At 35.3% G+C, this 13,817-nt stretch overlaps 2 protein-coding genes across 2 annotated transcripts in view; one reads left to right on the top strand and one right to left on the bottom strand.

Annotated features, from left to right (window-relative positions):
- GABRR1 (gamma-aminobutyric acid type A receptor subunit rho1) overlaps positions 1-7,183 on the top strand; it is a 38,073-nt gene extending 30,890 nt beyond the window's left edge. The window contains exons 7-10 of the mRNA XM_072408630.1: positions 1,284-1,424; positions 1,965-2,117; positions 3,429-3,625; positions 5,159-7,183. Of these exons, the coding sequence (XP_072264731.1) occupies positions 1,284-1,424; positions 1,965-2,117; positions 3,429-3,625; positions 5,159-5,446 (779 nt within the window). The 3' untranslated portion in view covers positions 5,447-7,183. The remainder of the gene's footprint in view (positions 1-1,283; positions 1,425-1,964; positions 2,118-3,428; positions 3,626-5,158) is intronic.
- The window catches only part of PM20D2 (peptidase M20 domain containing 2), a 30,997-nt gene continuing 24,173 nt past the window's right edge, over positions 6,994-13,817 (bottom strand). Inside the window, exons 6-7 of the mRNA XM_072408631.1 lie at positions 11,203-11,310; positions 6,994-10,267 (exon numbers count right to left, since the gene is read on the bottom strand). Coding sequence (XP_072264732.1) covers positions 10,065-10,267; positions 11,203-11,310 — 311 coding nt within the window. The 3' untranslated portion in view covers positions 6,994-10,064. The remainder of the gene's footprint in view (positions 10,268-11,202; positions 11,311-13,817) is intronic.

Raw genomic sequence — 13,817 nt, 5'->3', positions numbered from 1 at the left:
AGAGAATAGGACTATATCTACTATAACCTTAAAGTTACATTATTGAATGTTAAACCAGGAACAAATACTCCAATTTACTAAACACATGTTCTTGATCTGGTGTCAAAAAGTAAAGTTACATTAGGTTCTTGTTTAATGCCAAAAGGTAACATTTACAGATAGTTTTACCTCCACTACAAATATCTTAGCGCAAGATATGTACAGTTAACCCTATTTCCAACCTAAATAAGTATTCAGTATTAACAATTAGTTTATATTTTGGGGAAACTGCAATGAATGTTACCAACATTATTACAAATTTCCTGATTTTCTAGTTTTTGTATTAGGTTGCACTATTATTTGCTGTGGTTACATCTGTTAAGGGGTCTGTCCAAGCAAATGTCATTTTAGACAACCTTTATTGTTTGTAAATTATAAGTATCTTATTGTGAACCAATGGCCATGCTACAGATATTGAAGTATATTGAAGTATTTACATATTCTTAACAGGCAGTAAATTAATACATTTGCCTTAAAGAATTAAGGCAAAATTACTTTGATCCTAACTGACCTCTCTAGCTGCAGGCACTGTGAAAAGCACTAAAGCTGTTTAAGTCACTCATTTATGTCTATTTTTGGTGTTCTCATTAAATATTAGAGGGCTGAGATGACACCAAGTCATTGCTGGAAGGGGCAACAGGGTGAAATGAACTGGCTTAGACTATTATTTAGGTTTTACTGGAAACATTGGGGATGAACTATTCCTTGATGCTTACATGTCATATTGGTCAGTAAGGGCTTGTTTTGGGCCAGAGTCACACCTGTCTATTGCATTAACATTACTGCAACGCATAATACCACACCATGTATGCATTAGTGTGCCCTCAACACAAAACAACACGCAACACAATTCTTTCATGCATTTTGGTGTGATGCATTAGGAAAAGTAGTTCAGATTTATTTGAAAAGTCAAATGAATAGCCTACACAATTCACTTTAAGGATAACCATGACACGTTCATGTACCACACGGATGTGAATAAAAGCTTGAATCTCATTTACTACTTGTTCTATGTATGTCTATAGCCTGGCCACAGGTTTCCTTTAGGCTGCAGTAAGTCCCACCTGAAATTCTGCATGCAAACGTCTAAAATATATTTGCAATGAATTCCTTGCTTCTGATTATTGTAGCAATATATATCTAGTTTTACATTTCTGTCTGTCCAAATAAGGGACTGTTTGCTGAACAGAATGCCTGCAGGTTTGCTGAGTTTTATCACATCTTTTATGCTCCTAATGCTTCAGATGCCTACACAGAGGATGACCTCATGCTCTACTGGAAGAATGGCAATGAGTCTTTAAAAACAGATGAAAGAATTTCTCTCTCCCAGTTTCTAATCCAAGAATTTCACACCACTACAAGACTTGCTTTCTACAGTAGCACTGGTAAGTCTGCCGGATGAATACTAGAGGATTATGACAGAGGGAAGTGTGTCAAACATCATGAAGGTCAGGCTTACAAAAAAGCCTTTTTTTGGCAGCATGGGGGCAGCAAACATGTGTGAGGTAAACTCTATTTAAAGTTAACTTGTTATAAACCTGGGTAGTGTAAACAGTTTATATGAAAAAAAAAACTTTTGAAAGATGGATGGATGGATGGATGGATGGAAGGAAGGAAGGAAGGATGGATGGATGGATGCATGGATGGATGGATGGGTGGGGTGGATAGATAGATGATAGATAGATAGATAGATAGATGATAGATAGATACAAACATATTCTAACCTTAATTTTTCATCTAGACATTGAGTTTGTCTTGTTTTTAAGACAACTCCTGACTTCTAAATTTTGTTAGGATCATGCTTACCATTTGCTTTCATTGTTTGTGTCAATATGCAAGTGTATTTTCTGTGTAATGTGTGTGCAGCTGAAAATAGAAATGGATGTTGTTTTTACACAAAGGAATAATATTCTTGTTTGACACAGGTTGGTACAATCGGCTATATATAAATTTCACACTGAGACGTCATATCTTCTTCTTCTTGCTGCAAACATATTTCCCTGCAACTCTAATGGTCATGCTGTCCTGGGTCTCATTCTGGATAGACCGTAGAGCTGTTCCTGCCAGAGTTCCTCTAGGTAATGTAGCTTGGTATAATTAATAGAGCAAGGTATGTAAAAGGTATGTACATTACTGTTATGAAGTTGGAGGTGTCCTTGCTATACTTGTGCAATGTTTTAGACCTATGGTCTCTGTCTGACATTTCCTCAAACATTCCCTCATGGGAATCTTCCAGGCCCATGTGTTTCAATAGCAATAATTGATTTCCACCAAGGAATGTTTTAGAATTTCAGATTTTCTGATTCCCTAAATACATTTCCCAAACGACTTGCCTATCTTACTGTAAAATTTATTGAAGTGGAATTTGTGGGATCCTTGCTGTGTGTGTGCCTTTGCTCATGATATAGCATGCTGAGATAGAATTGCACAAATAGGTCATTTTTTTTTCATATTTGTATGTCCCCTTATAATTATAGGGGTTACTCAACCCTAACAGTGTGAGTAAAAAGTAAAAGTAAAGAGCACAGTAAATGAATCTAACAATAAATTGTAAAGTAATTGCTACATACTGTATGTACTAGGTCTCTAATATGTCACTGTATGAAAAACAACCATTTACACATATGTGCACTTATGCAAAGGCATTCTTATTAAAACCAAACTAAGCCACATATGGAACAAGGCAAATTTAAATAGCAATCAGGGTGATAAATAAATACAAACAGCATATATGAGAAGCAAAGTGGTGGTCAGAGCGCACAAAATGGACTCAGAAGTCTGCTTTTAATCCAGAGCTACTTTTCAAATGTGCTGACAATTGACCAGGAAAAAATAGATAGATGGTTTTATGTTTCATGACCCTTAAGTCTTTTTTATAATTTCTTGCACACTTGTTCTCTTAGAGATCAGTTGCTGAATCCACAGACGTCCAAGGAAAGAAGGAAACAAAATATTAAATAGCACTGTTTGCAAGCATTTAGGCTTGTAGTTGGTCCCTCTAACCCTATGGCAATGGCTCACATGTCCTATTATACATCAATAAATAAATAAAGCTCCAATGAAATGCAATGTTAAAAAGAAAATTGCCTTCTCTACAAAGGAAGAAAACTACTGGTGAACTGCCATGATGGAAAATTCGGTGTGCAGTAACAGGCCCTTCAGTTGCACTCATATTTGTTATTTTTGTGAAATACCTCTTACATAGCATATGCCGATGTACTAAGCTTTCTGGAATCTTCCTTTACTAAGTATTAATCCCAGTAATAAAAACAAGGGAAATCCAATCTAAACAAAAATGTTTTGTGTTGTGTTTTTTTACGAGTAAAGGATGTGCATTTAATTTTACATTTTAAAATGTGACAATATTCTTATATGTGTTCTCTTTTCAGGTATAACAACAGTGCTGACCATGTCAACCATCATCACTGGAGTGAATGCATCCATGCCCCGAGTATCATACATTAAAGCTGTTGATATTTACCTGTGGGTTAGTTTTGTTTTTGTTTTTCTATCGGTGTTGGAATACGCTGCTGTCAATTACCTGACTACAGTGCAAGAGAGAAAGGAGAGGAAGCTGAGAGAAAAGGTAAGTAACCTTAATGATTTTTAGGGCAGTCAGAAAAAATAACCAATAAAAGAACTAAAAAAAAGGTAGCCTGCACACCCCATATGCTTCCATCATATGTCAGGTGCATGATCAGCTCAATGCCACGAACATACATTCAAAATGCAATGATCAACATACCATGAAAAAAATGATCAAATAATCAAAGTCTTTATTTCATCATTTAAAACAAAGCAAAGCAATGTCATAAAGCTTCATCTCTAAGGCCAAGATATTTTGACCTAAAAGGTCTTTGTCAAATCTGGTTACCATGGGCCTAATTTGATAAAGCTGTCCAAGGCTGGAAATGATGCACTTTTTTTCAGTAAAGCTGGGTGAACCAGCAAACCTAAAATGGATCAGGTCTAGGATTCAAAACCTTTGCTAGTAAATAATGACTTTGAAGAATTCCATTCCAGGTTTGCTGGATCACCCAGCTTCACTGATGAAAGTGTATCTTCTCCAGCCTTGAAGAGCTTTAATAAATCAGGCCCAATAAGTGATAGGTTAAAATACACTGAAAATAGATAGTGTACAATTATAAGTTCGCTCCTGCCAGAAATTAAAATGTTCCATCTAAAAGACATAGGGGTTTCAACTTACCTGCAAACAATTATTTTAGCCTAACATTTATTTTCTGCTGTTGGCAGAATAACTTGCTAATTACAGTTAATTTCTGATATCTTCATCTTTGGAATGGTCAAGGATTCAAGCCTACAGAAAAGCAAGTTAGTACGCTTCCTGGTTCCCTCACCATTCACTCAGATCACTGAAACCGTTCTGTAAGGTAGTGTAGAGAGTAGGGAAGGGCAAAACCACTTTAAGGTTATTGTCTGTGGTCTGTATCCTGCCTTCACCTCCTGTCTTGTAGCCACAGATAGAAAGAAAGGAAATCTCCCCAATGTAAGGGGCATTGTTATCTTAGATGAAACATTTGTCCACAATAGAAGATTTCTGCTAACTTCTTGCTTTCCTGACTAAATTTAGCATTATCCATTACTTTATGATTTTTTATCTCTCTCTCTCTCTCTCTAAATATATATACACAGTAAGAATCAAATGTTTGAACAGTCCAATCTACTCAAAAGTTTTTTTTACAGAAGACTTTCAAACACATAAAAAATTACGTTTTAAACAAAAAAGTGTTGAACAAATCATTGTTTTAATTGGATTTATCAGATGGTTACTTAATTGTGCCTAGTCAAAAGTTAATTTCTGAAAGTTCTTGCCTTCCTAATGCGTTTTTGACCATCATGTTGCAGAAAGGTATAGGTAGTTCTTTACAGTTGATAGCTCTACTTGACTACTGTACTACTATGGCAAGAAATACTCAACTTAGTAAAGTGAAAAGACGAACCATCAATATATACGTAAATAGAACATCTATCCTAAATCCATAGAACAAAAATCCTAAATCCATTTCGTAAAATTCTACTTAGTATTTAGCATGTATTTGCTTTAGCCTTTAAGTTGGTTTGTACTTGCACAGACCAATTTGTAACTTTTCTTTTTAAGCTTCCTTGTACATGTGGAGTTCCACAACCACGATCGATGATGGACAGCAGCTACAGTGATGGTGAGGTAAACAATTTGGGTGGTTTTGTTTCTGAAAATGGTGAAAAAGATGACCGGATTATGGTACAGCTGGCACTTAACACAGAGAGGAACTCGAACAGAAGAAGGAGCCAACGAGCTTATGTCAGCATGAGGATTGACACCCATGCTATTGACAAGTATTCAAGAATAATATTTCCTGCAGCATATATCCTATTTAATCTTATCTACTGGTCAATTTTCTCCTAGAGACAGCTGACCTGCTAACAGACTATAACTCAGGCTTCTAGCCCGACCGTATTAAAGAATTCACTATGACGTTTACCAGAAGACGTTCATTTTTATACATTTTCATTCATTATTGTCCATTGTTTAATTTTACTAAACATCTGTAATGTGTCTGTACCTGATTTTTTTTAACTGTAATATTTCCATTTTGTTGTTTTTATAATTGATTTTGTGTTTACTTTTTAAATGGCAGGGAAGAAACCAAACTGCAAACCTGTGGGAATTTAGTAGAGCTATACTGTGTACACTTTGAAATAAATTGCTAAACTTTTTTTTTGTAAAGGAAACATTTTACCACTTTTGGGCTTTGTGACATCAGAATATGAAAAGGGAACTACATATCAATAACCTATTATTTTAGGTATCTATTGGATGGTCTTAATTGCACTCACCTATTGAACTCCAAGCAAACAATTAAAGAGCCAAATAAAATAAATATGAATGAGCTGTTTTACCTGACAATCAATTTATATTTCAATTCATCTAGTCCTGAGATGTATACAGTCCTACCACACAGCACAGCCAAGAGAACTGTATCACTTTTCAGTATACAATCACTGTATCACTTTCTGTATTCAGAAATACAGTGATGTCATTTCAGCACTTTAGTTTTATTAGTATTAGTACTTACACTAGTTACATTTATAAAATACATTTGGTAATGTATTAACCAAAACAGAGTACAATTCATATGTCTTTATATTTGCTTGGAGTTTGTTTTTTATATAAATAGAATTACAATATAATATAGCTTAATAAAGACATGTTACTTAATGCAATACCGTATATATCACGAGCACTTTCTTCCACTAACCACTTGTCTTTGTACAAAGACATTTAGTACATCATTGGTTAACATTTCCAACAAAACTATACAGTTAGATGCCACTAACTTAATAAATTCAGTTTGGAACTGCATACGTAAAAATTGAATCTATGCATGACAACTATCAACATCACCATTCATATAAAAGTCACAAATGGTAAGATCTAACATCAAAACAAGGCCATGAATGGTTGAGTGTTCAGCAAAATGCAAAAATGTATAACTTTGCAAATGTTTATTTTTTTTTACGAAATGGCTGGGCAGATTCTATAACGTGATGAAGTGTGACTGAATTCTGAATTCATATATAAATACTAACCATGTCTGGAAAAGGTCCTAAGTTGTCCAACAATTATGTTTTAGGAATCTTTAACATCATTCAGAATATTTATTACCCTTGAAATATTAAAAAAAAAACCAAATAGTATATTTATTGTGTATACTGTAACAAAAGATGTTATGCTTTAAATCTGTCATTAGAAAAAGAACCTTGGTTTATACTCAGATTACACCTAGTGGCATATCATGGAACTGCATTTGTCTCTACTTTTGAAGGATCAGAGCTGATAAAGACAAACTGTTGGTAACAAAGAAAAGAAACAAACAAAAATGTGGGACTTTAAAGGCATCCAACAATCTAATATGGAGTGTTATTGTTTCCAATCAGACAGGGAAACAGCAATAAAATGACACCATTTTTATTTTATTATCTTAAAATCATATTAACAATACACCTAAAAGGGTATATCACAATATTATGAACAACAAGTTGTATATCAATCATTTGTCTCTACAACATTTTGACGTGTTTTGCGAGACTTATTGTTTGCTTCTTCAGGAAAATGTACACCTATATAAAAATATACAATATATTTTGTTTATTTGATGTATTTCTTTCCTTTCTGAAAAGATTATATTATGCAAGCTGTTGCATAGTGATCCCACAAATGGACCAACTCATATATTATTGGGTGACATGAATTAACTAAAGACATATTTTCTGTAAACAAGGAAAAACAACAGCTAACTGCGGTTTATATCACTCATATTTGAATACACAACAGTAAGTTAAATGTTACACTTCAGCCAATTATAAAAGACTACCATTTAAACTAGACTTTATTGTATCTATTTCATGTGTCTTGCACAGCAGGGCTCCTACTGGTAAGGTAATGGGACATACTCTGAGCCATAAGGAACTAATGCATTGAATATTCTTTGGGAGTTTGTTAACTGAAGAAATTAGAGCAAGCTCTGTGATTACTTAATTGGTGCCCTGCTGTTCTTTATTGATCACTTTGGCACTTTATGAATACATTTTAATAACATGATCTGTATTGCCTAACTGCAGCAGAGAAAGGTAAACTCAAGAAGCTCCTTGCTGTCTGACTCTAGCAGAACAGAAAAATAATTTTTTTGTTAAATAGGAAGATTACATGTATTTTAGTTGCTTATGTAGCTAAAATACATGTACTTTTTGTAAAGTATTGCATCAATCTAGAAAATGCATTTCAGTTTTTATTGAACTTTAGGAAAAAACATACAAATAAAATCTATCATACCAAAGAATGAAATATAAACCTTTTAATGGTAAAAAGCATTCATTTTTTATTATTCACATTTAATATACAATAGCTACAAATAAAAGCAGAATAGTTTAGATGTGGTTCCTAACCTCCCTGGTTGTATGAATAATTAGGATTTTTAAATGTAAAAGCAGTAAATCCTCATTATTTTGAATTTCCCACTCAGTCCTGCCTACCGTCTCCACGCTCCTGCCTTCCAGCCATGCACTCGCTAGCAGATGTCCAGCCAGCATCTGCTTCCCTTGGCCTCGCTTCCCCAACCTTCACACGCCAGAGACGCAGATGCCGGGCCGGCAGCGTCAGGGAAAAAAACATGCCGGGCATCGCTGGAGGATTCCCGAGGCACTGCTGGAGGATCCTGCTGGAACGTGGGAACCAGGTAGGAGTTTTAAACTCCCTGGAAATTCCACCCCAAGTGTGGCTCTGGGTTACCGCTTTTGGTATGGAAAATCTACCCCGAGCCACACTTGGAAATACCGCCAGGGAGGTTAAAGAACATGTATGTCTGTGAATAATAGAGAAGAACATACACTGCAATTATTTCATAATGAAATTAGAAGTGTAGTATAACAAAATCTCAGTATGCCTCACATATAACCTGGTATAAAATGTGTGAAACTCCAACAAATGTAAAATGGTCTCTTACTTTTAAACCTCCTATTTACTTAATGTTTTTTATTGTACATACAGATAAATATCATGACTCAGATAAATGAGCAAAATCTACAATTTGGAACTGGTAAAGAGGAAAAAAAACTTGAAATGTCCTTTTGTTTGTTTTAGTATGTATGAGGTAGGACATCTTTTACTTATATATCAGAATCTAGTAAAACTGAGGTAAGGAAAAACAGCATGTCTTTTATAAATCTTTTTAAAAACTGGGGAAATGATATGCATATATTGAATTCCAGCTACAGTTGAGGTTCGGCCTGTCCCCTTGTCACATCTTTCTACTGGTAAGTAAAGCTCACTATATACCATAAGGAAGACAAAGCCAGAGCTTTGTGGTTACTTTTAATTTTGATGCCAACTTTTAATTTAGTAATAATGTAATATTTAGTAAAACTAAAGTCTGTGAAAAAAGAGGGTTGGCTAATACAGGAGCCAGGCTATCCTTAATGGAGAAGCTAACTAACAGTGGTACCACTGCTGTGTTAAAAGCAGTACAAAAATGCTGTGGCATTTTATCCAAGCTTCTCCTCATATGTATATAAAATAAAAATAAAAAAATAATAAAAAAAAGTTCGATTTGCTAAATATACAATTTGTGAATAGCAGTATTACAAACTCAATTGCCTTGTATTTAAGTGTAACAATTTTGGATTAAAGGCAGGATCATGCGCATTACCCACTAAGAGCCATGTTTTATTACATCCTGATGAATAATTGCTGCATTAATTTTAAGTTTAGTGTTATTGTATTATCAAATTGTAGAAGTTTTCAAAGCAAAAGCTATTTATGGCTTAGTCTGCATTGACTGTTTTTCCAGTGTTTAACCTGAGGGTTTAAAAGCCAATGCTTGAAATACCGAAGCATTCCAACAGTCTGGTTTACACCAGGGCGTTTGTAGGCACATTTTTGAGCATTTAAGGGAACGCTTCTTACTGCTTTTTACATTTTTGTAACTGCTTGTAAACCCCTATAAACCCAAATTCCACTAAAAAATAAATGTTTAAAACAAACAGTCTGTGTAGACCTAAAAGCCTAAAATCATCTCTCAAAAAATGTTAACATAAGAAAAACTGAAAGACACTGAATTCTATATTTGAGTAAGTTAATGTTTATTTTCAGACTATTTTTATACACTAAGGGCACAATTGTCTAAATTTGATGTGCATACTGATTCTGCTGAAAATAAACCCAGAACTCCAATTGCAAGAAATGACTTCTAACTACACAGAAATGATGTGCCAAAGGAATTATTTTTATTTCTTCCTGTGTCTGAAACACAGATATGCTGTGCCACAGATTTGTTGTGCCAGAAAAAAAACAAGCACTTACAAATCCCCCTAAGCAACACTGAGATTGTAATATATAATGCTGCATATCAGCTTCTCTTCACATTTCAATCTGACTGCTTGTAAATGTTTTGTACAATGGTTCAATCTGTACATAAATAAGGTGGGAATAGCATCAGCTCAGCACCTAGCCCCCAAAAAACAAGTGCTCAGCATGATGCACAAGCTGCTCCACCACTGGACTCTCTGGGATTGTCAGGAGAGACAGAATTGGTAATTTCCTCAATTTGTTTCACTCTCTTCCACTCTTCACGAACACTTTCCAACAAGTCTTGCTTGCAGATCACATCTAATGCTGTCATGGCTAAGGATTTTGCTGTTCGAAGGGTAAAAAACTGAGCTTCTTTTGAGCCTATGAAAATATACTGAAGTCACATTACAAGCAAAGAATACATTCAACAGAAAAAGTGGGAGTTCTTAGTGATAACCAAAGCAAATATGTAAAACAAGAAACCTAAGTGGAGAACATCTCATCAAATAAAAGTACCAGAAAGATGCCTCATAGGCAAACTAAAAGACTTTTTGTTTCAGTCATTTTTATTAAAAGTTTTCATTTCTAACATACAAGCAAAAAAAGTAAAAAGGGGTGGATACAAACATAGTATTATAATTAGGGAGAGGGAAGGGTAAAATAAGAAATGGAAAGCAGAAGACATAGGCTACCAGGGTGATACATTTATAATATACATAAACTTTGAAATATAGATACCAAACTTGAAACTACAAAATGACAGAAAGCAGTAGTAAGAATGTAACTTATTACGCCTATATCGCCCCTAATAAATAAACATGTTTCAATGAATTAAGGACATCTATTTGCAGTTGTTGTCACTATTACTCAATAAAGGACATGGGGGTATACACATGAGGGAAGACAAATGTAATTGTTGCCACTAAGACTTTTTGTATGATAGTAAATATCATATATTTTTTAAGCCATATGCAAGCAAGTTTAGAACAGACTTTAAAAAACAGAAACAAATTTTTTTCCCGTTGCACACCTCTATCAGCACTTGGGATAGTGATTGAGATATGCTAGCCTAAGGCACACTAGTGTATTTCAATATTGCATGTTTTCATGTGGAAATTAGTGTGTTAAAGCAATGTGCAGCACATATGTTGGTGCACTGAATTGAAATGTTTTTTTTTTTGGCATCCAAAACACTTAACAGTATCCACTGTTTGTGTGTATTGTGCTGCATTTGGCGGCTAAGTCAATGGATGGGTTGCTTTATATTACATGAATATTATAAATTGTTCTTTACCTATATCTGTTGAAATACATACCAGCAGCCTTTGTGTAGTCTTCAGTGTGATTAAGAGCATTCGAGCCAATATAGAAATAAGGATGCATTCCAGGAACCTCAAAAGTAACATTTCCAAAATCTGTAGAGCCTATAAACAAGAAACAAATTCAATTCTAGAGACAGACAAGCATTAGCTTTTCTTTAAAAAGGTTTAAAGTTGGAGGGTCAGAGTATATCCATTTGTGTAAGATTTTTCTAAGGAGATAACTGACAGAAGCCTCCATCTACCATAAGTATTACGGGCCCCAATGTAGGGTCAGTTTACCCAAAATGACCCATTCCAGGGTTAAGGGGATATTGTTTACCAGGTAGGTAGTTGGAAAATTGTACAACGGATTTCAAAAAAAAAAAAAAAGTGTGAGGGGCTCCGCATTTAAGACATTGGGAAGCTGTACTGAGGCCCATAACAAAGGCACAATGCAGTGAGATATAGGCTCCATTGAATAGTTTCATAGTCATTTTCTGATACATAGCTGATGATATTGCTCGCAAGGCTTTAAAAAATTCCAGTAGTACGTTTGAAGGTTGTGGCTCAGGAAAAGGTTTAGTGCAAATGACCAGGCCATTCTTCTATTTGGTATAATCTAAGATATTTTTAAATTTCATATAGAGATCAGATATCGCTTGTTTGGGTGGGTTGGGAATAGAAAATATCTCATCCAGGGGATTAGACCAATCTGTAGGGTAGAGCATATGAGCTCATCTTGATAAAGACAAAAAGTGCAGATCGCAGAGTCATTGGTCATATCAGTTATAGTTAGAGCATGGAAAGCAAGACACAGCACAATATTAGCAAACAGTAATTGTTGTGGAACATCGAGGTTACCTCAAAAAGGTAGAAAAATGGAAGAATGGCTATTGAGGTTATGGTAGTGTCTTATGCCAGGCCTGCCAGCAAGTATTGGGAAGCAGATTAGTAGAACCCTCAGAAAGCAAAAGTTTGTGATGTAGATGTAAAATGTATTTAAATTAGTTTTGAGGGTTGCTTTCTAGTCTGCATAAAATCAGGTTCCATGGAGCCAATGGGCCTGATTTATTAAAGCATTCCAAGGCTGGAGAGGATACACTTTTATCAGTGAAGCTTGGTGATCCAGAAGACCTCGAATGGATCTGGTCCAGGATTGAAAACAATGTAAACAAATAGCAAATTACTTTTAGGAAATCCATTCCAGGTTTGCTGGATCACCCAGCTTCACTGATGAAAGTGTATCCTCTCCAGCCTTGAAGAGCGTTAATAAATCAGGCCCAATGTCTCAAGCATTTAGATAAAGCAGCTAAATTTTAAAGCTCTATGTCTTGGAGGTTGAGACCACCATTCTTAACCGGTTGTTGTAAGTATATAAAAGTTCTTCAAATGCGCTTTAAGTAACATACTAGGGAGCTGAAGAGCATATAGCAGTCGGAAAACACACCATTTTAATTAGACCTACTCTTACAAGGTAGGAAAGGGGAGAGCTTTAGCTGATCCCTGGTTGAATATATAAGAGGTAGGAAAATTGTACAGTACAGTGTATGTGAATTCTTGGTTATTCAGACTCCCAAAAATGAAATTTTGCTTTTGCATCATAAAAAGTGATATAGAGTACTCCAATTAAGTTTAGTACACTTTGTTAGATATAGAGCCTTGGGCTTATCTGAGTTAGGGTATCCAGAGATTGGGCCATATTGGATTATTATGTGCAGAATAGGTGGCATTCCTCTCTCTGGGTTACTAATTTATAATAGCAGATCATCTGCAAAGGTGGTAATTTTCAGTGTATGGGTTCCTATATGTATTTCTTCAAAATGAGAAGAGGACTCTAGTAGCTTCAGTAAGGGATCTAGTGTCAGGTTAAAAAGGATAGGAGATAAAGGACAACCTTGATGGGTATTGATAGAATTGAGGTTGACAGATCTCTGTTAATGAGAAGTTTAGTTGAAAGCGTACCTACACCAAGAATTTTCACTGTACATAAAAGGGTAGAGAACCCTTTTATGTAGAGTAAAAACATTGTTTTTTTTTTGTTTTTTTTTTTAAGATGCAACACCTTTAAAAAGCAAAAAAAAAAGGTGCAGCACCACCCTCTAATGGCCCCTTTTAATGCTATCCAGGACATTTGGATCCACCTTCATATCTTACATTCAGTACATATTTATTAATCCTTCAAGAGGAACTATACTCAAAACACAAAAAAAAACACAGGAGCCTTTTTGCTAAAAGAGAAACATTTGCCAGTTTCACGCATGCGCAATGAGATCTGCAAATTTATTTTTCATCCTACGTCACCCTATCTTGCGCCTGGGTCGGGTGACGTAGGATGAAGAACACGGGAGAGAAGGCGAAGATGGTGGCTCCTGGGGCGCCGGCTCCGGGACAGTTGTTGGACAACCCCGGAGTGATCTGTCTGCCCTGCGGGATTAAAGGGAAGTGTTTTTTTTTTTTTGTGTTTTGAGTATCCTCTTGAAGGATTATTAAATATGTACTGAATGTAAGATGTGAAGGTGGATCCAAGTGTCCTGGATAGCATTTAGAAGGGGCCATTCAAAGGCCTTCTCTGCAACTAGGCTTAGTAGCATGGATTTCGGAGATTATGATTGAGTGATGCATTATATATG

This window comes from Pyxicephalus adspersus, chromosome 4 (assembly GCF_032062135.1).
Source record: "Pyxicephalus adspersus chromosome 4, UCB_Pads_2.0, whole genome shotgun sequence".
Lineage (NCBI taxonomy): Eukaryota > Metazoa > Chordata > Amphibia > Anura > Pyxicephalidae > Pyxicephalus > Pyxicephalus adspersus.
The sequence above is the reverse complement of the archived record's forward strand: the minus strand, read 5'-3'. Positions and strand labels throughout refer to the sequence as shown.